General features: G+C 38.8%; 1 protein-coding gene across 1 annotated transcript; it reads right to left on the bottom strand.

The window, feature by feature from the left end:
• Window positions 1-1,742: 1,742 nt before the first annotated feature.
• Window positions 1,743-13,689, bottom strand: LOC137003883 (prolyl 4-hydroxylase subunit alpha-1-like). The gene is made up of 13 exons (XM_067364152.1): window positions 13,605-13,689; window positions 13,164-13,260; window positions 11,820-12,100; window positions 11,513-11,734; window positions 11,271-11,401; window positions 10,989-11,165; window positions 8,228-8,292; window positions 7,958-8,054; window positions 7,624-7,674; window positions 4,386-4,424; window positions 4,182-4,250; window positions 2,330-2,426; window positions 1,743-2,003 (listed from the first exon to the last, which is right to left on the bottom strand). Exons 1-13 carry the CDS (start codon window positions 13,687-13,689, stop codon window positions 1,933-1,935), a joined length of 1,482 nt encoding a protein of 493 aa, XP_067220253.1. The 3' UTR covers window positions 1,743-1,932.
• Window positions 13,690-21,260: the final 7,571 nt, after the last annotated feature.

Below are 21,260 nucleotides of genomic sequence, written 5' to 3'. Positions count from 1 at the left end.
ACCGTTTTTAACTTGTATATGATTGTGATGCTGTCAAGTATAAACTCTGCACAATTTGTTGCACATTATATTTCTTTGTACATTTTGCTTTTGATAATATTTAGTAGTCTATAGTATATTGTCTTGTATAATTTATTTATAAGTTCATCATTTTTATTTGGTTTTTCATATTCTTTTGTATAATTTTCTTGTTTGTACTCTTAATATTTGCATTGCCTGTGGAGCGGACCTGTTTTACATTTCACTGCTGGTCATATGTTCCATATAACCATGTACGTGACGAATAATAAAAGTCAAAGTCAAAGTCAAAGTCAAATTTACAACTCCAACGACAGAAACATTCAGTGCAATTCAGTATGTTGTCATAATATTGCTGCCATATTGCAGCCTAAAAGTCATATGAAATGAAGCATATTTAAGACATATACATACATATACTTATACATACTATAGACATATACTTTGCATGCACATGAACTTTAATGACATCCCATTCTTAATCCGTTGGGTTTAGTATGGAGTTGGCCTACCCTTTGCAGCTATAACAGCCTCAACTCTTCTGGGAAGGCTTTCCACAAGGTTTAGGAGTGTGTTTATGGGAATCTTTGACCATTCTTCTAGAAGCGCATTTGTGAGGTCAGGCAGTGATGTTGGCGAGAAGGCCTGGCTCACAGTCTCCGCTCTAATTCATCCCAAAGGTGTTCTATGGGGTTGAGGTCAGGACTCTGCACAAAACAGTCAAGTTCCTCCACACTCATCCATGTCTTTATGGACCTTGCTTTGTGCACTGGTGCACAGTCATGTTGGAACAGGAAAGGGCATCCCCAAACTGTTCCCACAAAGTTGAGAGCATGAAATTGTCCAAATTGTCCTTTCACTGGAACTAAGGGGCCACACCACACCATAACCCCCCCTACACCAAACTTTACACTTGGTACAATACAGTCAGGCAAGTACCATTCTCCTGGCAACTGCCAAACCCAGACTCATCCATCGGATTGCCAGACAGAGAAGCATGATTTGTCATGGAAATACCCAAAAAGGCCTGAAGAACCCAGAAAAACCATATATTGTTGTAGTTGTGTTTATTAGTCATGTTTAATCAACCAAAGCGTTTCAATCATTTATTCAGCTACAGCAATAGTATAATGCCCACAGCCAGGGCCTAAAATTAACACATTAATTAACTGTGTTGGTGAATATATGAAACTGTGCCAGTCGCCAGATGGCCAGTAACATTTTTATGAATTCTAACAATGCAATGTTATGAGGACATGAAAGTGAACAAACGTGAACGACACTCTGAAAAGTTGACGGGTCAGTGCTGCATCATGCTTTTAATTTGATTATTTGTTCTTATTTTATTACTGACTGTCTTTAAAATGTAGACTATTAAAATTATATTAGTTAAGCTAGTAGTTTTAGCCGTGGTATCGAAATGCAAATAGAGTATTGTGAATTTTCTTTAGTGTATAAAATTTTGGTGTCATAGCTGCCTGTTTTTGTTTTGGCCAGTATATTTTCTTAAGTCGCCAGCCATTCGTAAGTGTAGCAAAAAGTTACCTGTAGGCCCTACCCATAGGGATTTCCTGGAATGACGTGCATTATCCAACACTATCTCACGACCAATTCGTCAGATTTTACGAGGTGTCTAATTCGTACGAATTTGTACGACCTTCCCTCATACGATTTGTCTACTCCCCATTGAAGGGTAGGTTTAGGGGTGAGGTTTGGGGTAGGTCATTAAATATGAATTCATAAGAATTTGTCAGCTCGTAAAATATGTACGATTTAGCAAAAAACGTATGAATTGCCGTGAGATCGGGTTGGCGTTACTTCTGCAGGGCATATTTGGAGTTTCTGCACAAGAGCGCCCTCTTAATCAAGCAGCCCTAATATAGATGCAAATTATTTCAGGCCCTGTAGAGACTTTCACTCCCATTCTGACAAAGAACAGGGTCTCCTGAACTCCTGTCCAAATTCATGGATCCATTTATTAGCCACTAAAGAAAAATAAACGATAAGAAAAATAAACTAAATCAATTATTTTCACTTTCAATCAACCATGTAGCTTTCTTTTTCAAATTATTTGTGACTGAATGGTTTTTCTTCTCAAACACAATTGCTATAAAAAAATCTGTTCACACTAGTGTAAATGTTTGATGCTAAGACTAAATCTTTATCACCTATATAATTATATAAGCCACTTAAAAATAATTTATATGTTGTTAAAGATATACAGTATGAAGTCTTATGAATCTGAGATTAAATTTAAGATTAATTAATAATTAATTATTACATTTACTAAGATAAGTATTTAAGAACCTACCCCATTTGTTACCCACTAACACAGGGCACCCAGCATGCTCCATTTTCAAATCCAGTTTACCATTCTTGTGGAGATTGTACCAAAACACAGCTGAACCCTGCAAGAGCAGAGAGGATATTAAAATCATTCTACTTACTTATATCATCATGGTTACAGCCTGTATGGTCTGGGACAAATTGACCCTAATAGAGTACCTAAGGGATGACGTGTTTTTGTAGGCCAACCCGGAAACTGACTTTTGGAAAATCGCAAAAAATAAGCTCTGTGTTTAACAAAGGGTTATAAACACTTACACATTTTATCAATTAACACAACATTTATACATTATGAACTCTAAATAAAGTTGTCAGATATAAAAAGCTAACAGTAGGCTATAAACGGACTACACATGGTCGCGGATCAACGTCGTCACCAAAACCAAGCTTACTCAAACTTCATTTTAAAAAAAACAACTTTATTTAAAAACATGCGCGCTGATTATGATCTGTGCTGTGTATGAATACTCATCCACTTTTTCATGAGAAATGCTGTCCAAATGTCCTGTTTGTCATGATGACGCCTAAAGTCCCCACCAAAGGAAGTAGGCCCTTTTAGCAATTTGTTAGCAACCACCATTTTTAAGACACAATAAAGGAATATTTAGAGGCTTTTTTAACAGACCTTATTTCAGGTGATATTAGCAAAAACCCATAGAATTTGGGCGATGGAACAGGAAGTCCTAAAATGCTAACTCACTTCCTTGCCTACAAAAACACGTTATCCCTGAGGTACTCTATTGGATTCACTACAATTCCCACACTATGAAAAAAAAAACAACAACAACATATAATCCTGTACAAATAATTAACTTTTAATATCAATACTTTTCACACATTGCAAAGAATAAATAACTAAATTATATAATAACTAAATTATAATATCATAATTTATAAAAATGTTTTTAACCACTGTTTTTTAAGACTGCCTCACCCCGCACCCATGCTGGGATACTTGCCGTTATATATTTAGCCTATAACAATAATATCTTAGTCTAAACCCAAAGTAATCTTGACAAACTATATATAGCACTAGAAAGCTTTCAGACTTTTTCCAGACAAAGAGTCCTTATGGAGTCTCGATGTAATCTAATGGAAAAGTTTGGTACTGTGTGCCCAAAAAAACCTTGCTGAAAGTTCTATTTTTGAGATATCAACCTAAAATTTGGAACAGAACTTGATTTCTGTTGAACGTTTACAGCTGAACATGTTTTGTAAAATATATATTTTATATAAAACATAAATATATATATTTTATATATTTTAAATTTTCATAAACTTAAACTTCTATAACTTTTTATAAAATGTATTTTTTACAAATTTTTACATATACAATAATCTGTGAAGTATTCCCTTTAAAAAGAAACCAAACTTAAATCTGTGCTCTTAAGTATTCAAGATTTTTAACAATTTAAGTTGTAAAAGTAATTTCATGTCTAATGTCTATGCTCAAAAAGTGGGTATTAAACAGGTGGTATTAAAATATAGGTGGGGAAAACTCCTTTTTTTTTTAGCTTCATATGGTAGTAAAAAATTTAAATAACAAAATATAACCACAAAATTATTTTGGGTCCATACAGTTGCTTTAGAGATCACAATCTTAATAATAATTTTGTGTGTATATGTCAAAAAACATCAGTGTGTTGACATTTTGCATGCATGCATGACCCTAAATGAGAAAAAGTTACAACATTTCAAGAAAAAAAAAAACATTGATTAACTAATATTTCCAACAACTCAAAACGGGTCAAACTGACCTGCAACAGTACATGAGGTGATTATTATACACTGTATATATCACAAAATTGAGGGTTTACCTTTTTCGGCTGCACTGCAACTCCAACTTCAGGAAACACAGTGGCGCCCCCTATCTCCACATCACTCATCTACAGCAAGAGCACAATACTTTGTTCCACAATATAAATATCTGTAGAAATACTGTTTAATGGCATTAAAGATTTATTTATTTATTTATTTTTGACAGCTGCACTTCTGTTGAAGTAAAGTAAATCAGGACTTACATAAATTAGGAATGTAGCAATCCTGTCATTCACTATCTTCTGTGAGGTCAAACATCCATAAGTTAGTTTGCAGTTATTTGACTAGTCAATATGTAATATGCGTTTACATGCACCCTCATAATGTGATTATAATGGGATTTTGGCAGTATTGCGATTAAACTTGTGATTAAACTTTACCTTATGCAATACTTAATCGCAATACTTCAATTAAAGTAATAGCATAATCACACTAAAGGGTCATTAAACCCCAGAACACTTTTTTTTTTTTAGCTGTGAGCAGATACGTATAGGCTGCACATCATTGAAAACACTAAAAGTACTCATTAATTTTATTTATAAATTGAAATTAGTTATTTTTGCATTTTTCAGAGCGATTTCTGTCTTCCGGATTGAAAAGCAAAGTCGGAGCAACATCACAAATTTTGACGTCATCGTGTAATACCGGCAAGATCAGGAGTGCTGATTGGCTCTAGTATGGGCTGGTCCAAAGCCATGTAGAGAGGCATACCAAGCTGATCTGCTAAGAGACCTGGGGGAAAGTGAAGAAATGGGGGCGGATGTCATCCAGGAGCTGCATTAGCAGCTGATTTAGCTCTCTGTGCCACCAAGGAGACTATGGCAGCCCTAGTGGTCACGGAGGGGCACTTATGGTTGAATCTCACAGAGATAAATTTAGAGATAAAACCTTCTTCCTGGATACTCTGCTTAACCCAGGGGTAGGCATGTTCGGTCCTAGAGAGCGGCTGTCCTGCTGAGTTTAGCTCCAACCTTAGTCAAACACACCTGAACAAGCTAATCAAGCTCTTCAGGATTACTAAGGCTATAGGCAGTTGAAGGTTTTTTTTCGGGGTTGGAGCTAAACTTGAACTTGCCTACCCCTGGCTTAACCCTTCTTGCCTCTTCGGTGACGCTATCTCTACTGTCACCGAGAGGATTTTTGAATCAAAGAAACAAGCTGCAGCTCTACAGCAGTTTCTTCCCCGCCAAACCCAGGTCTCTGCGGCTGCTGGGCGCGGGAGCAGCCGAGGCCAAGTATGAACTCCGCACACAGACAACACCAGAATCAGAGCATTGCTACCCGTACTCCTCCTCCATGGAGCTGGGAGGCGGGGCAACGCTCACAGGTGAAGTCTTCGAAGGGAAAGATGGATCTGAAAACCGTCATTTCTGCTAAAAGAGCTTCGTCGAAGAATCCTGATGCAAGAGGTATCAGGATCCTGAGGGTGGTACCCTCCAAGGCCAGACGGCGTTCACCTCATTATATGGTGCCCGTCTGCCTTTCGGTGCCCTCAGGAGGGTGCTCTGCCAACCCTGCTGTAATGCCAGGGCACAAAAGTTTCCCACAAGTCACCCAAGGGTAGCTTGTGCTCTCTGAGGCAGCCAAGCCATTGGTCCCCTCCCGGTGTGCCACTTCAGGGCATTGTGCTGGTTGCCCAAAATACACCAGAGGCCAGCCTCGAAAGGCTGGTTCCCTGAGTAGATTTTCTGACAGAAGGTAAGTGTCTGTCAAACGTATCTCAGTGGGTCCTGCACATGATAGAAAAGGGGTATGCTGTTCAAATCAGAACATCGCGATTCAGCGGGGTTCTACCCACAGTGGTGGGCCCCAAGCAGGCTCTGGTGTTGGCACAAGAAGTAGAGACTCTGCTGCGAAAGGAGGCTATAGAAAGGGCCTAAAAGACGGACTACACCAATCTAAAAGATGCATATTTCCATGATCTAAAATTTCCAAGATCTAAAAGACGCATATTTCCATGTATCTATCCTCCAACAACACAGGAAGTTCCTGATGTTTGCTTTTTTGGGGCAAAGCTTACCAATATCGGGTTCTTCCCTTCAGCCTAGCACTGTCACCCCGCACCTTCACCAAAGGTGTAGATGCGGCTCTGACGCCGATGTGCATGCAGGGCATCCGCATCTTAACTACATCAACGTTTGGTTGATTCTGGCTCAATCAGAGCAGATGGCGGTTCAACATCGAGATGTTGTTCTCGCCCACATGAAAGGGTTGGGGATGAGGCTGAACGCGAAGAAAAGTGTGCTTTCTCCTGCTCAGAGAACCACTTATGTAGGCGTGGTATGGGATTCGAATGTTGTGCGTGCTCATCTGTTGCCTGCTCACATAGCATTGATTCTCTCAGCTGTTTCAGACATAAAGCTAGGCCAGTCACTCACTGTCAAACAGTTTCACATGTCAAATCATTGGCATTGACAAAAACAGTACCTCTGGGGCTGGTTGTTATGGTACAGCTGTGGCTACGCCTGTATGCATTTCCCCTGATTGTGCTGCTCCCGGGAGAGAGTTCGCCAGGAAGGGGTCCTGCTGTTGGTAGTAACCCCATTTTGGCCGGCCCGAGTTCGTTCTCGGACCTGATGTCCTTGCTAGACGGCTCTCCGGTGGAGATTCCGATCAGGAAGGACCTTCTCTCTCAGGTGAGCAGATCGATCCATCACCCCCACCCGGAGTTGTGGAAACTATGGGCTTGGCCTCTGAGGGGGCCCAACTCATGAGTTCAGGTCTGTCAACTGAGGTTGTTGAGAACATCCTCCACTCCAGAGCTACCTAAACGAGGAAATTCTATGCCTTGAAGTGGAAATATTTCACTTCTTGGTGTGGAAATCACCAGTGGGACCCAGTTAACTGCACCGTTTTGTCAGGAGTTTCTCTCCAGGAAGTTTGTGATGCAGCAGGCTGGTCCAAGCCGCATATCTTCGTGAGGTTCTATGAGTTGGACCTCAGCTCTGCTCCAGGGGCGCAGGTGCTATCGTCCTAGTGTGCGCATTGGTCACTTGCTCATATGGCAACGTGGGGATTGTCGTTCCCAAAGCATTTGACGCAGCACGAGTTCCCTTGAAAGGGAACCTCTCAGTTATGTATGTAACCTTAGTTCCCTGAATAGGAACCTTAGTTCCCACTGCGTTGCCCTGCCATACTCCTAGCATGCCCATAAGCGCCTTGCTTCAGAATTCAGAAGCTGAATGAGTGTGTTTTTGGGTATAGTTCCTGGTCAGTGACGTCACCCGCCTATGAAGTTTTCTCTTCACTAAATCGCTAAACTCTGTAAACACAACTCACTGCAGCCGTAGTATCCTCAGACGGTGCAAATTCCTTAATTTATTGAATTATTACTTGTAAATCCAAAAAAATTAATTCTAAAACCCCATAGAAATCCCTGACGGAACAATGGCAAACTATGTTAGTCTAAAAATTGACATAATGACAGCATAGTTGACTTACTAATGCATCATCATGTGGTTCATATCTGCCACCAATCCCATAATTCTGAACCTGGAAAATTATTGCATCACTCATGAATCAATATTGAAACACATGTTAACACAGGGAAAATGTTTAATCTAATTAAGCATTCAAGAGTGATAAATCAGGTGAATGTAAATGATTTATATATAATATCAGTTTCTTTGTCAAGAGATACTATTAGAACAACAGAGCAAACCAATGCTGCCTGCAAAGTTTGAGATCTCTTGTCATTAACTTGGGTTAAACAGAGCTGGCAGTAAAGAAAAGCTGACTGTATCGATCATATGCTTTCTCTCTTAATGTGACGTACAAGTAGTGGTTCAGCTGTTGTCGTGGAGAGTCCTGTAACATCTGCAATCCTCTGACTGACACGAACTTCCATTGGGTGATTGGATTTCAGAAAAACACTGAAAATATAGTGATTATTAAAAAAAGTTTAATATTATGTCAAATACTGTTAATTTATTTTAAAAGAATTACAATTAAAATTATTTACTCAACATCATAGATTATGATAGAATTTACATTTTTGGGTGAACTATCCCTTTAACTAAGTGATTTTATTAAATAGTTATTAAACCTTTGAGCAACACGTTTTTCTGTGACTCTACCCCGTCCATCTTCATAAACCTCCGATCTAGAAAGCTAAGCCACAAATAAGAATGTACTGTCAAAGACAAATTTATGAAATATGAGAACACAAAAATCACCACCCCTATATATGCTTGCTGAGCATTTAATGTCAAATCATAGGCATTGATAAGAAGATGATCTTCCCTAACAGCATCCATTTTGTGGGAAGGCCTTGATCTAGATGTTGACATGGTTGTGGAGAGATTTGCTCCTATTCAGAGACATTGATAACTGATAATTGAGATAATTGATTTTGGATGATGAGGCCTGTCTAGCAGTTGGGGTTCTGGGGTTCAAGTCTAGGCTTTGTGTATGGGCCAGCCAAGTTCTTCCATGCAAAACTCAGTAAATAATTTCTAAATGGACCTCACATGGAGTGAAAAAATGGACTGTTCCTTGAGTTAGAAGAACACAATTCTCTACAGCAAAGGTTTAAATTTAAATTTGTCAATTTTAAGTTTAAATTTACAAAATTTGAATTGTTTCATTTAAGATGATAAGTTTGATTTTATTCCATTCACAGCCATAATTTTAGGTTTCTCTAAAAGGTTTAGTTCACCCAAAAATGAAAATTCTGTCATTAATTACTCACCCTCCTGTTGTTCCACAACTGTAAGACCTTTGTTCATTTACGGGACACAAATTAAGATATTTTTCATAAAATCCAATGGCTCAGTGAGGCTTGCTTTGCCAGCAAGACAATTAACACGTTCAATGCCTAGAAAGCTTCTAAAAACATACTTTAAAAACATACTTTTTGTGTGCCAAAAAAACGAAATAACAATTTTATGACGATATCTAGTGATGGGCAATTGCAAAACACTGCTTCATTAAGCTTTATGAATATTTTGTTTCGAATCAGGTATTCGGAGCAACAAAGTCACGTGATTTAAGTAAACGAGGCTTTGTTACGTCATAAGTGTTTCGAAATTTCAATGGTTTACCACTGGGGGGCTTGACCTTGGCAGTTTGATACTTGCTCCGAACCACTGAATCGATACAAAAGATTCGTAAAGCTTTAAAGATTCATGAAGCAGTGTTTTGAAATCGTCCATCACTAGATTTAGTCATAAAGTCGTTTTTTTTTTTTTTGGTGCGCAAAAAGTATTCTCGTCACTTCATAACATTAAGGTTTCAACCACTGTAGTCACATGAACTGTTTTAGAGTTCCCCTGTGGTGAAAATCAAGTTTTTAATGTTGTTTATATGTCTATCTGGTGTTTTTAACATGTTTCTGACGTCACAAACTACCTTGTAAACAATCATGTCAATGTGCCGGCGGGCTTTAACATACCATTAACTGACTGAGCAATGGAGTCTCAAAAGAAGGTTATCCTGGTATATTTTTCTGTTGATATGTAAAATCTGGTAGATTTATGATGTATATAATGATGTTTTGATTAACTATATGCCTTTCTCCACTGACATTCTGAGTTGTTCAAAGCGTTTCTAAAGACACTGATTGTTAGAAGGCAGCTGTCGGACTCATTAGCAACACATTATTAGCTGTTTAATAATGTAGTCAAACAAAATGCTAATCATATTAATTACTGTTATGTTTCTGTTGTAAAAAAGTGATACCATTGTGCAGCATTCACCTTTGACTGAGTGGATCTCGTCTGAGCTCTTGCGAATGAGTGGAGGCGGGCTAATTATCACATTCATAGATATGAGTATATTAAATGAGGAAAGGGTTCTAGAGTTACATTTAAGCTATTTTAGGCAGTAAGATTTTTTTTTTTTCACAGGAAAAAAATTTTAAATATGTAATTTTGGTGATCAAAGATGAGTTTTAAGGGATAAAATAATTGACTAAGGGGACTTTAAATATATCTTTAGTAGCTTTCTGTGCATTGAAAGTGTTAATTGTCTTGTTGGCAATGCATGCCTCACTAGCCATTGGATTTTATGAAAAATATCTTAATTTGTGTTCCGAAGATGAACGAAGGTCTTACAGTTGTGGAAAAATAATTAATTACTCAACAGCTAATAAAACAGAATTTATAAAAACAGAATTTTCATTTTTGGGTGAATTAACCCTAATAAGGTGCTAAAGAAGATGTTTTGTTTTATACATTTTTGCAATATTACTTGAAACTGTCTTTACTAACTGATAAAAGACTATTTATTAGGTGCACTGAAAGTAATAATATTAATATACATTATCTGTGCACGAGGCCTTAAAAACATCAGCCAATCGTTTACGCAATCATCGCGTAGGCTAAACGATTGGCCCTCTGGCTTGTCAATCACTGCCGTGACATTCTTTGTGAGAGACGAGCGCGGCTCCTTTGAAATGAGCTGTGAAGGAGGGGGTTGTTCTTACGCATGCGCTCATTTCAAAAACTCAGTAACAGTCTTTGGATTCTCAGTCGACGAATAAATCCTCTCTATCACCTTTAAGGTTTACTCATCAACTCTAATGGTGGGTATAAATAAGATCAAGTTAAAAAAAAAAGTAATTTTAATGTTTTACACATTTATACATGAAAATAAATAGCTGCCTCTGTATTTTGGGGGGATGGGGGTGAATGTAATTATTGCATTAAGGCTTGTCCTGTCTCAATTAAGGGGATATTTAAGCCTATTCATTTGAAATGGATGTCCACATACTTAAGCCCATTGAATAGTACACTAAAACATCATCAACGCTAACAAGATATGACATTTTAAATATACTATCAATAGTGTGTGTGTTCAATATTCACTTGAGGTCTGGAGATGTTCTTCAGGAATTCTATCTCTCTGTCTGATATAATGTCATGATATCTGATGATTTGAGGCTCGTCCCACTCCATTTCCTCTTTCACTGGTGCGTACATCAGTCTGGGGTTTCTTCCACCTGTGCTGTACCTACAGGACAGCGCCCTCTGCCTCTTGGAGGTCTGATTTTATAAAATATGAATGACTTACAATCAACACACAAAGGTTTACATTGTCTTTGTAATTTAATTTGAAGTAATGATTTAAATTTTAAACACTGCACGTACCCTCTCGTCAACCTCTCCTCTGCACAGTGTCTCATAGTTACTTGACTCTGTGTTCAGTGTGAATATGTCAGGGTTGCTCTGTAAGCGAAGAAGCCAGTTCAGCTGAACTCTGACTTCATCATTACTTGGATCTGAGGCAAAGATATTTATGACTTTAATCACAATAATTGATCGAAATTGTCTGCCAATTTCAAATATAAAAATATTAGTAGGCTATTAAATTAAAGACACCACAACCTCACCCAGATTTAGAAGCTCTTGGCTGAAGTAGATTGCCACAGGTAGGCTGCCAAAATGATAGGCTGAGGAACTAAGGTAACGTAGCAACTCTTCCTCAGTAGTGGTTGAGTATTCTGTTAATCTGTCCAGACTGTACAGAAACCAGAGAAAGGCATGCTGGAATTTGTCCTCATAATAAGCAACCAACCCTACATTGTAGGCTTCATCTGCATTTAGAGACGTTTCTGTGAAATGAAAAAATCAATCAGTTGGAAAAAGTGAAACTCTCTCAGTGAATTTGCATTGATGCAAAACAGCAGGACAGTTTACCCTTTGTGATGTCTTCTGGGTGGAGTTTGTAGATTTCTTGCAGTCTGATCAGTCCTGAAGCTGCACCATCCACATCCTTCAGCTGTGGGATCTCTAGGATCTTTGCATCCAACTCATCCTGATACTCTTCACACTGATAAAGATTCGGCTGAATGTGTTTTTCAATATATATTAAATCATTTCTCAGTTGTCTGAGGAGTCTGTAAGCGGCCACAGGGTTTCTCATGGCTTCCTCAGGGTTCTCAGAGTCAGTGTATGATAACAGAAGATTCAGAAGAACACTGGATTGAAGACAAGGGTCCATCAAAAGTTGTTATGTTAGAAAATGTATTTAATAATCATTGATCTAAAACCATATAAGAAACATCCATTGCAAAACTGAATGCTTTTAAAGGGGCTCTATGTAAGATTTTTACTTTAATAAAGCATAAAAATACCCCGATATGTTTGCAGATATTTACGAAACATGCTGAGTTCACCTACTTGTTTCTCAGAAAAACAATGCTACAGCCAGATATTCTACTTTTAAAATATGCGTTCTGTGTAGGAATGTCACGATCATGAGTTGGAGTGCCAAGTTTAGCCACCAGAGGGCACTCCAACAAGGACTTTTGTCACCTGTCTACTACATTACCCATAAGACACTTCCCTGGACTCATTATCTCATTGTCATTGCACCCAGCTGTTTTGTGTTTCATCATTAGTGTCTGTCTTTTTATACTCAGTTGTTTCTGTCCTTGGTTGTGGTTTGTTGTATTGTCTTGCACATTTTGTATTGCTGGCTTTTTGTTTTGTGGACTGATATTCTGGATTTTGACTCTTGCCTGTTCTCTGGACTACGATTTGGATTGCCCAATAAACCCTTATGCTGCACTTGGATCTATCATCTTGTTCTTGTGTGCACCCGTGACAAGGAATGTCTGTTTTTGTTTTGGTCTGTGTCAAACGTGCTGCCAGTTTATCCAATAGTATTTCGACATCACAGGTTGCCATTTGGCGGTAAACACTGTGTATTGTAGCCATGGAAACCAGCAAACAAACTGGTCAGAGAATCGCAGATTCTACCTGACCTAAAAGCCTCTGCATCCATTTAAATATATCTATGAACAACATCATATTAAAACAGATAAATCAACTCATCAGCTTACAGTATGCAAGTCTCCTCAGCTTTCATTGTGAATTGCGCTCCCTATTGTTGCCAAACAATATTTTGAATTTGGACTGGAGTACCTATTTTGAACACTGGGTGTCATTATTACATAGAGGCCCTTTAAATAATAATAATAATAAAACAAATTAATCTTGGAGTTTATAGGGAATAATCAATAATGAATGTGTTTTCACCTCTTCATTGTCTCTACATTATTTTTCTCAGCATCAATGCACTGACTGAAGACCTTCAGAAGGTCTTTCATCTTCCCATATAGCTGTGCAATTTGATCTATAAAACAATCTGCACTTAATCTTAGTTCATGTTAATTTCAACACTTAAAATCAAAGTTGTATTTGTTAGTTAATGCACTGTGAACTAACATGAACAAACAATGAACTGTATTTTTTATTAACTAACATTAACAAAAATGAATAAATACTTTAAGAAATGTATTGCTCATTATTATTTCATGTTGGATTAACTAATGTTACCATGTTACAATGAAAACATACAATCAACTTGTATGTTTATATATATATATATATATATATATATATATATATATATATATATATATATATATATATATATATATAAAATATAATGAATTGATATTGAAGTGAAATAATAACCTGTTGATGAGAAGAATTCATGCCCAACATCAGCACAGACAATCCAAGAACACACCATAAATACTGTCAGTTCCTTTATGGCCATTATCAAACCTTCAGTATCTCAAAACACAACTTGTGTATGTGTCTCTTGCAGTGAAAGTGAGTTTAAATACAGACAATTTATATGCATCTTTTCAGAGACGCACCTCACATTTCACCCTGATATCTGAGAACAAGAACAAAAGCAAAACTTGCAGGTACATGCAGGTGTGGCTGATAAATTAACAAATGAGAAACAAACACGAACAAACGAACTAATCACAGAGGAAACACAGGAACCAAAGCAGAAATAATCAACATAAAAGTACACAATACAAAAAATAAACGTGACATCATTACAGTCATGGTATCACAATAGACTTTTGCTTCTTCTATGTAATTAGTAATTAATTAGTGTAATAGTAATTAGTGTAATTATTTAGCTACCAATATACTTTGAAACTTTCATGTTGTGCAAATCGAGATAACAAAGGGTATAACCATGATAGAAAAGGAAAGAGATCCTAATACATGTATTATAAACTATTGTATTATCAAGGTCTGCTCTAATGTTGCCTAACAACTGCTCAAACTTTACTGGTATAGTGTCCTTTTTGTATTGTTGGAAGAATTCTGCATTTACAACCATGTCTGCATCACATGTAAGAGCAGAGGCAGCCACATTGTTAGCTGTAAAGAAAGCTGAAATTAAAATGGAGGCTGACATTGATGCACAAAGGCAGCAACTGAAGAAGCTTGAAAATCATAGAGACAATGAGGTTATGAAGCAAAACTTTGAGTATATACTGAAGAGGGGCAAGAGTAAAAAGTTAGCAGTCTGGTTCAGCATGCAGTGAAACAAACGTTCCCAGACCCACTGTTTCTAACGCATGATTGAATCAACAAATTACAAAAAGTGAAGTAGTACAGGCGTTACAAGGGTCTATCTCGACTTCCTGCTCCAGAACCCTTTGTATTGTCTGGTGACCCTAAAAAAGACCTGGTGATCTTACATTTTTAATTATTAATTTACTATTCATAAATTTGTGAATTTGCATAGAATGGAAATACTCAATAAAGTAGGCTAACTACGTTACCTCAGATGGATGAATGGTTGGATTCCACAACTAGTAAAATAAAACATATAAAAGACAATACAACATGTAAGGCATCTTTACACAGAAAAAGCGGCACAGAAACCAAAAATGTGCATTTACACAGTTTAATGCTCCTCTGAAGCAGCATAAATGCATTTACACAGGAGTTAAAATCGCGGGAAACAATGCTTTGAGCATAAGTATTTCAAAACTAACAGTTTTAACAAAATTAATTTAAAAATAATTAAATAATAAACAATGAAATATAACTCGAAATAAAAAAAAAATATATCAGCAGCAGATCACCAGACCGTCGTGTGTGGGTGAAATATCGTCCTCAAGGAGATGATTTTTGGAATATAATATAACAGTACACAATCAAAGTGACGCCGATTGTGTTAAGCATTTACCTTATCTGAGAGAAATGTAGCAGCACCTTGATCTGACAGTCTCTTCATAGGAAGATTACAAACGCTGAAAGCCAACTGATGACACATGACGATTCTCTGCTGTTATTTTGGTGGTTTGCTTCACGATGTGAGTACAGGACACTTTTACTTCAGTGCCCCTTGTTGGAAGACATTATTTTTATTATTTGCCCTACATTATATGTTTCATCTCCTGCTTCTTGAATCTCGCGCCGCCTGAGCTGACTGGAATTCTTTTGGTTGTCATGGCAATGACGTAGTTTAGAGCAGCTATATTTCGTGTTCATTTACACTGAACCAGAACAGTATCAGACTCGCCTTTGATACTAGGGGCTGAGGTGGGTCAGACGCGGCGTATTTTAGGTCTTCTTTAACACGGCATTGCGTCTTTACACTAAATTCTGAGCAGGTACAGACCCGCTTCAGAACAAATAGAAATCGGCTGTGTAAAGATGCTTTTAGTGTATTGTACAACATTTACTGTAGGTGCCATAAAATTTACTGATGACTTAATTTGAAAAATGTTCTATTGTGCTTCTGATTTGGTTGTGAAATTCACCAATTTTGGGTACGTAAGATTTGAAGGAAACTATGGTATTGACATTTTCACCCCATAATGGTGGCTGTACTACCGGAGCGTCATAGTGGCTGTTGCCCAAAAAGGATAAGAGTTTTACCTCTTGGGTTCTATACTCTTTGGTCTAACTCAGAGTCTGAAGTCTGTGTATATGCCTTATTAGACACTCAGAGTAGTCACACATTTGAAGTGTGTGAAAGATTGCAGGCATCAATGAAACCAGTAAAACTAAAGCTTTCCACTATGATGGGAAAAGACTCCATTGTGGAGAGTCAAAGTGTTGGTTGACTTAGACTTGTGTAAACCTCCTGTTTACACAAGGCACTTCATTGCTTTTGAGTGCACACACATCTCCAACTGTAAAACAGATAGGGAGACATTTTGATTGGCTATGATTGCTCCAGAGCACTGGCACCTCGACAGGTCATCACTGGCGGTGATGAAGAGCCTTATGCCATCAAGACTGACCTGGGCTGGAGCATCATGGGAGGAACTCCACAGAGTGTGAATGTAACACAGTTCGTATATACGGGAAGAAGGAGGCGGGAACCGGCGAACATTCAACAAAACTTTAATACCAAAATAAACAAAGAACAAAATGAAAGTAATGCCACACAAACATAACAAAACATAAAATAATATCCAGGCCTGGTCCTCTTTCGTCCTTCACTGTCATCGCTCCTCCTTTTATGCTCCCGGAGCTCCTCCGTGAGAGACTCAAGGCCAGTGAGCCTCCCAGGTGAAGCTCGTTAACTCTTGCGCCACCGGCCTCGCGGCGTTCCCTCATGGCTCTCGCCTGCCCTGGTCTCCACATACCCCCATCGCCCTTCGCAGGCCGGGGGTACTCCCGAGATTGCGCTCTACTCCCCCCGGGGCCTGTCTCGGCGGCCGCAGCACCTGGGAGTAAGGACAGACGAGACGAGAGAAAGGAGACGGAAGCAAGGGGAGTGACAGGACGAGAGAGGGGAGAGAGGAAAAAGAAAGAGAAAAAAAAATTCTGGGTCCGGTTCCCAGACACACTGCCGTTCGGTCCTCAGCCTGCCGAGAGGCTTTTCCTCGCGGTGCCATGCGATGGCACTGGACGCTTGGTGGATGGCCCGATCCTCGACCGCCTCCTGGCGGCCGGCGATGGCTCCTCTGGCTGAGGAAAGCTGGCAGCAAGTTCCCCGTCCCCTGCTCCTCCCCTTCATGGCGGACGACAGCAGGCTCCGGCCCACGGCGGATGGTGGCGACACCTCCGCTCCCTCCTGGACGGCAGCCACCCCACCTCGTCCCAGGAGCACGGCATCCGTGTCTCCGTCCCACCTTTCACAAAGCTCCAGTACCATTGCCTAGGGCAGCCTCTCGCAGTCTTCACTCCCGCACTGCCCGAACTCCGCAGCACCGTGATCCCCCTCAGCAGCGAGGGCTCTCTGACAGCATGTCCCTCCTTCCTCCTGGGTTTCGGCACCAATGTAACACAGGTCATATACACGGGAAGAAGGAGGCGGGAACCGGCGAGCATTCAACAAAACTTTATTACCAAAATAAACAAAGAACAAAACGAAAGTAATGCCGGCAGACCTTCGCGGACGTCTGCCGGCCACACAAACATAATAAAACATAAAATAATATCCAGGCCTGGTCCTCTCTCGTCCTTCACTGTCATCGCTCCTCCTTTTATGCTCCCGGAGCTCCTCCGTGAGAGACTCAAGGCCGGTGCGCCTCCCAGGTGAAGCTCGTTAACTTTCGCGCCACTGGCCTCGCACTGTTTCCTCACGGCTCTGGTCACCACAGTGAACTTCAAGAATGTGACATTAAAGAGGTCTGTGAACTCGCAAGTAAACTGCAACCGTCTACTACAGTATTGCATCAGACAGTGCATTGTAGTATCCCTGAGGAAAAATTAAATTAATTCGCTGCTATGGGTGAGGAAGAATTGTCTAAACTTAAATCATCAAAATCAACAACATATATGTTAGACCCTATACCGACTAAGCTATTGAAAGGGATGCTTCCAGAGGTCATAGATCCTCTTCTTAATATCATTAACTATTATCACTAGGTTACGTACCAAAACTTTTAAGCTGGCTATTATTAAACCTCTTATTAAAAAAACACAACTTGATCCTAGAGAATTAGTCAATTATAGGCTGATCTCGAATCTACCTTTTCTGTCAGAAATACTAGGAAAGGCAGTATCATGCAGCTATGTTCTTTTTTAGAAAGAAATGGTTTCTGTGAGGATTTCCAGTCAGGATTTAGACCGTACCATAGTACTGAGACTGCTCTCATTAGAGTTACAAATGATTTGCTTCTATCATCAGATCTTGGTTGTATCTTTCTATTAGTGTTACTGGATCTTAGTGCTGCATTTGACACTATCGATCACAACAATCTATTAAATAGACTCAAAAATTATGTTGGCATTTGTGGAATTGCATTGGCATGGTTCAAATCATACTTATCTGACCATTATCAGTTTGTAGTAGTAAACGAAGAGATGTCATATCGATCACATGTTACAATTTCAGTATGGTGTACCACAAGGCTCAGTACTAGGACCATTGCTGTTCACTCTGTACATGCTACCCTTGGGAGATATCATTAGGACGCATGGTGTTAGTTTTCACTGTTACGCTGATGATACTCAGCTCTATATTTCTTCGTGCTCTGACGAAACTTACCAATTCACAAAATTAACAGAATGCATAGCTGATATAAGAAATTGGATGACCAGAAATTTCATACTACTACATTCAGAAATTCAGAGATTCTAATTATTGGACCAAAAACCTGTGCACGTAATAACCTAGAACACTGTCTAACACTTGATGGCTGCTCTGTTAAGTCTTCGTCGTCAGTTAGGACCCTGGGTATGCTCTTTGATACCAATATTTCATTTGAAAGCCACATTTCTAGCATTTGTAAAACCGCATTCTTCTATCTTAAAAAATCTAAACTACGACATATGCTCTCAATGACAAATGCGGAACAGTTCATGCGTTTATGACCTCAAGGCTAGATTACTGTAATGCTCTACTGAGTGGTTGCCCTGCTCGCTTGATAAACAAACTGCAGCTCGTACAAAATGCAGCAGCTAGAGTTCTTACTAGAGGAAGTATGACCATATTAGCCAAGTTCTGTCAACACTGCACTGGCTCCCTGTTAAACATTGTATAGATTTTAAAATCTTGCTAATTACTTACAAAGCACTATATGGTTTAGCTCCCCAGTACCTGAGCGAGCTCTTAACGCATCATAGTCCTTCATGTCTATTGCGATCTCAGAATTCAGGCCAGTTTAAAATACCTAGAATATCAAAATCATCCGCAGGTGGTAGATCCTTCTCCTATTGGGCACCTGAACTCTGGAACAATCTTCCTAGCATTGTCCGTGGCATACACATAACACATTATCAATTGATGTTTTCAAATCCAAAGGATTGTTAGGCTGCATAAATTAGGTCAGCTGGAACCGGGAACACTTCCTACACCAGATGTACTCGTTACATCAGAAGAAGAATGGCATCTATGCTAATATTAGTGTCTCTGTAATATCCCAAGGTTTACCGATCCAGGCCATGTCCAGGTGAGATTGAGGACTACACAATGACAACGCGGCTCTAAAGTATCAGCAGAGATTGTGTCAACTAGATCATCTGCTGTGAAGACCTCATCGACACGACAGCCAGTGGCACAGATCTTCAACAAACCGTCCCATACCGGCGTAATGAATACGATCTTCGACTAGATGGAACTGGAATAAATACTTTAAATGTTGCGATCCCAATCGGACATATGAAAGCTGCCTGAATCATAATCAGGCACTGTTCACTGTTGGCCAGAGGAGGACTGCCCCCCCGACTGAGCTGCCGTCTCCTATGGCTCTTAGTTGGGGACGCTTGACATTTGATATTCAGCAATGTTTTGATCTGCCTGCATTGACACCATTGTATGCGAACTGAACTGAGCTGAATGATGACATCACTGTTTACTCCAGTGCTGATATAGATAAATTAACTAAATGAATAACTATTGACTCTTACAATGGAATGAATCAATACTGAATTTACTTAAGCTGGACAATGACATCATTTTATTTAAAAACAGCTGTGCTGCCAAAAATTATATACCAGTTATCACTGTAAAGCTGCTTTGACACAATCTGCATTGTAAAAAGCGCTATATAAATAAAGGTGACTTGACATTAGGCCTATGTCACCGCATATCAGTCAAGAAGCTTCCCCCGTGACATCTACTGCTATTATTCAAGTATTTGAGCTGGACTTTGTAGATTCTCAGTCAGGAGAAAAGAGTATATCACAGGATGATGTTCAGTTCCTGCAAGTTGTAAAGGAAGGTGTCCATCAGGATAAATGTGGCCCCTTGAGATGCCGCTTCCTTTTAAAACACATTCCCACCTTCCAAATAATAAGGTCTTTATGCGAAGAAATGGTGGAAGCAGGTGCGGTATTTGGGGAAACGGTTTTGATTTAGATGGAGGATAGAATATCTCGCTAACATCTCCCTTGGACAAAGATGGTACACACTAAAATGTAATGTGCAAGATGGTAGATCTTGTAGCCAAAAGCTGAAAAATAAAACTTTATTAGAATCGTAGTCACATTGTCATGAGATGGTACTTTAATCATGTGTTGATTTTGTATTGTTTAACATTAATATTAAAATATGTGATTATATGAACAAATTGGTTCATTTTTAGCTGAAGAATATGCAATTGTGAATTGTGGGTTTTGAATCATGTTGCTTTGATTATGTACTGTTGATGTCTGGAAATTACCATTGATTATGTGATTGTTTGTATTTAGTATGTAGTAAATCAAAGGTAATTTGGTGGGAGTATAGCTGATGCTGGTAGGTCAGCTGTGGATTATGCATGATATTATTAATTTCAAGGGGTTAATGTTTATTTCTTTATTTTAATAATCTTTATGAATATTTATTAAAATATGTTTCTGTGTATGAGTCAATTTCATAATTTTGTTATTATACTTTATTACTTTATTGAACAGTTTGTCTTCCAGCCGAATGTCATGTGACTCTTCCTGATTTACTTAACCTGGAAGTATTGGCACCAAACTGTATGGCGAAACGTGAATTCAGACACACGTTACTGCTCCTCATCATTCTGCTGGTTACCAGGCAAACACTGTCGTTTAGTGGTGTTGTGTATAAAACTGTTTTTGTTATTTCTGTTTGTGTCTAGTCTTCACCATGTTCCATAACAATTAAAAACGCATGGACATCAGTACTTTGGAATAGTGGACTGTTTAATAACCAGTGAGTAGTTACACAGTGCAATTCAGTATGAATTCATAACAGAGATGCCTTGACAACCAACACAAAAAGTCATAAATAATATAACACCACTTGATTATAAAGAGAGCAACTGACAAATTACTCCTTAAATAGGATTTATTCATAATAGTTACAGTCTTTAAATACTTTTCAATTATGATTATTAGTATATTGTGTGTGGTGCTGTGAGAGTTGAGGTATATTGACAGTCTTGTTCTCTGCATGTGAGGCTG

This window comes from Chanodichthys erythropterus, chromosome 16 (assembly GCF_024489055.1).
Source record: "Chanodichthys erythropterus isolate Z2021 chromosome 16, ASM2448905v1, whole genome shotgun sequence".
Lineage (NCBI taxonomy): Eukaryota > Metazoa > Chordata > Actinopteri > Cypriniformes > Xenocyprididae > Chanodichthys > Chanodichthys erythropterus.
The sequence above is the reverse complement of the archived record's forward strand: the minus strand, read 5'-3'. Positions and strand labels throughout refer to the sequence as shown.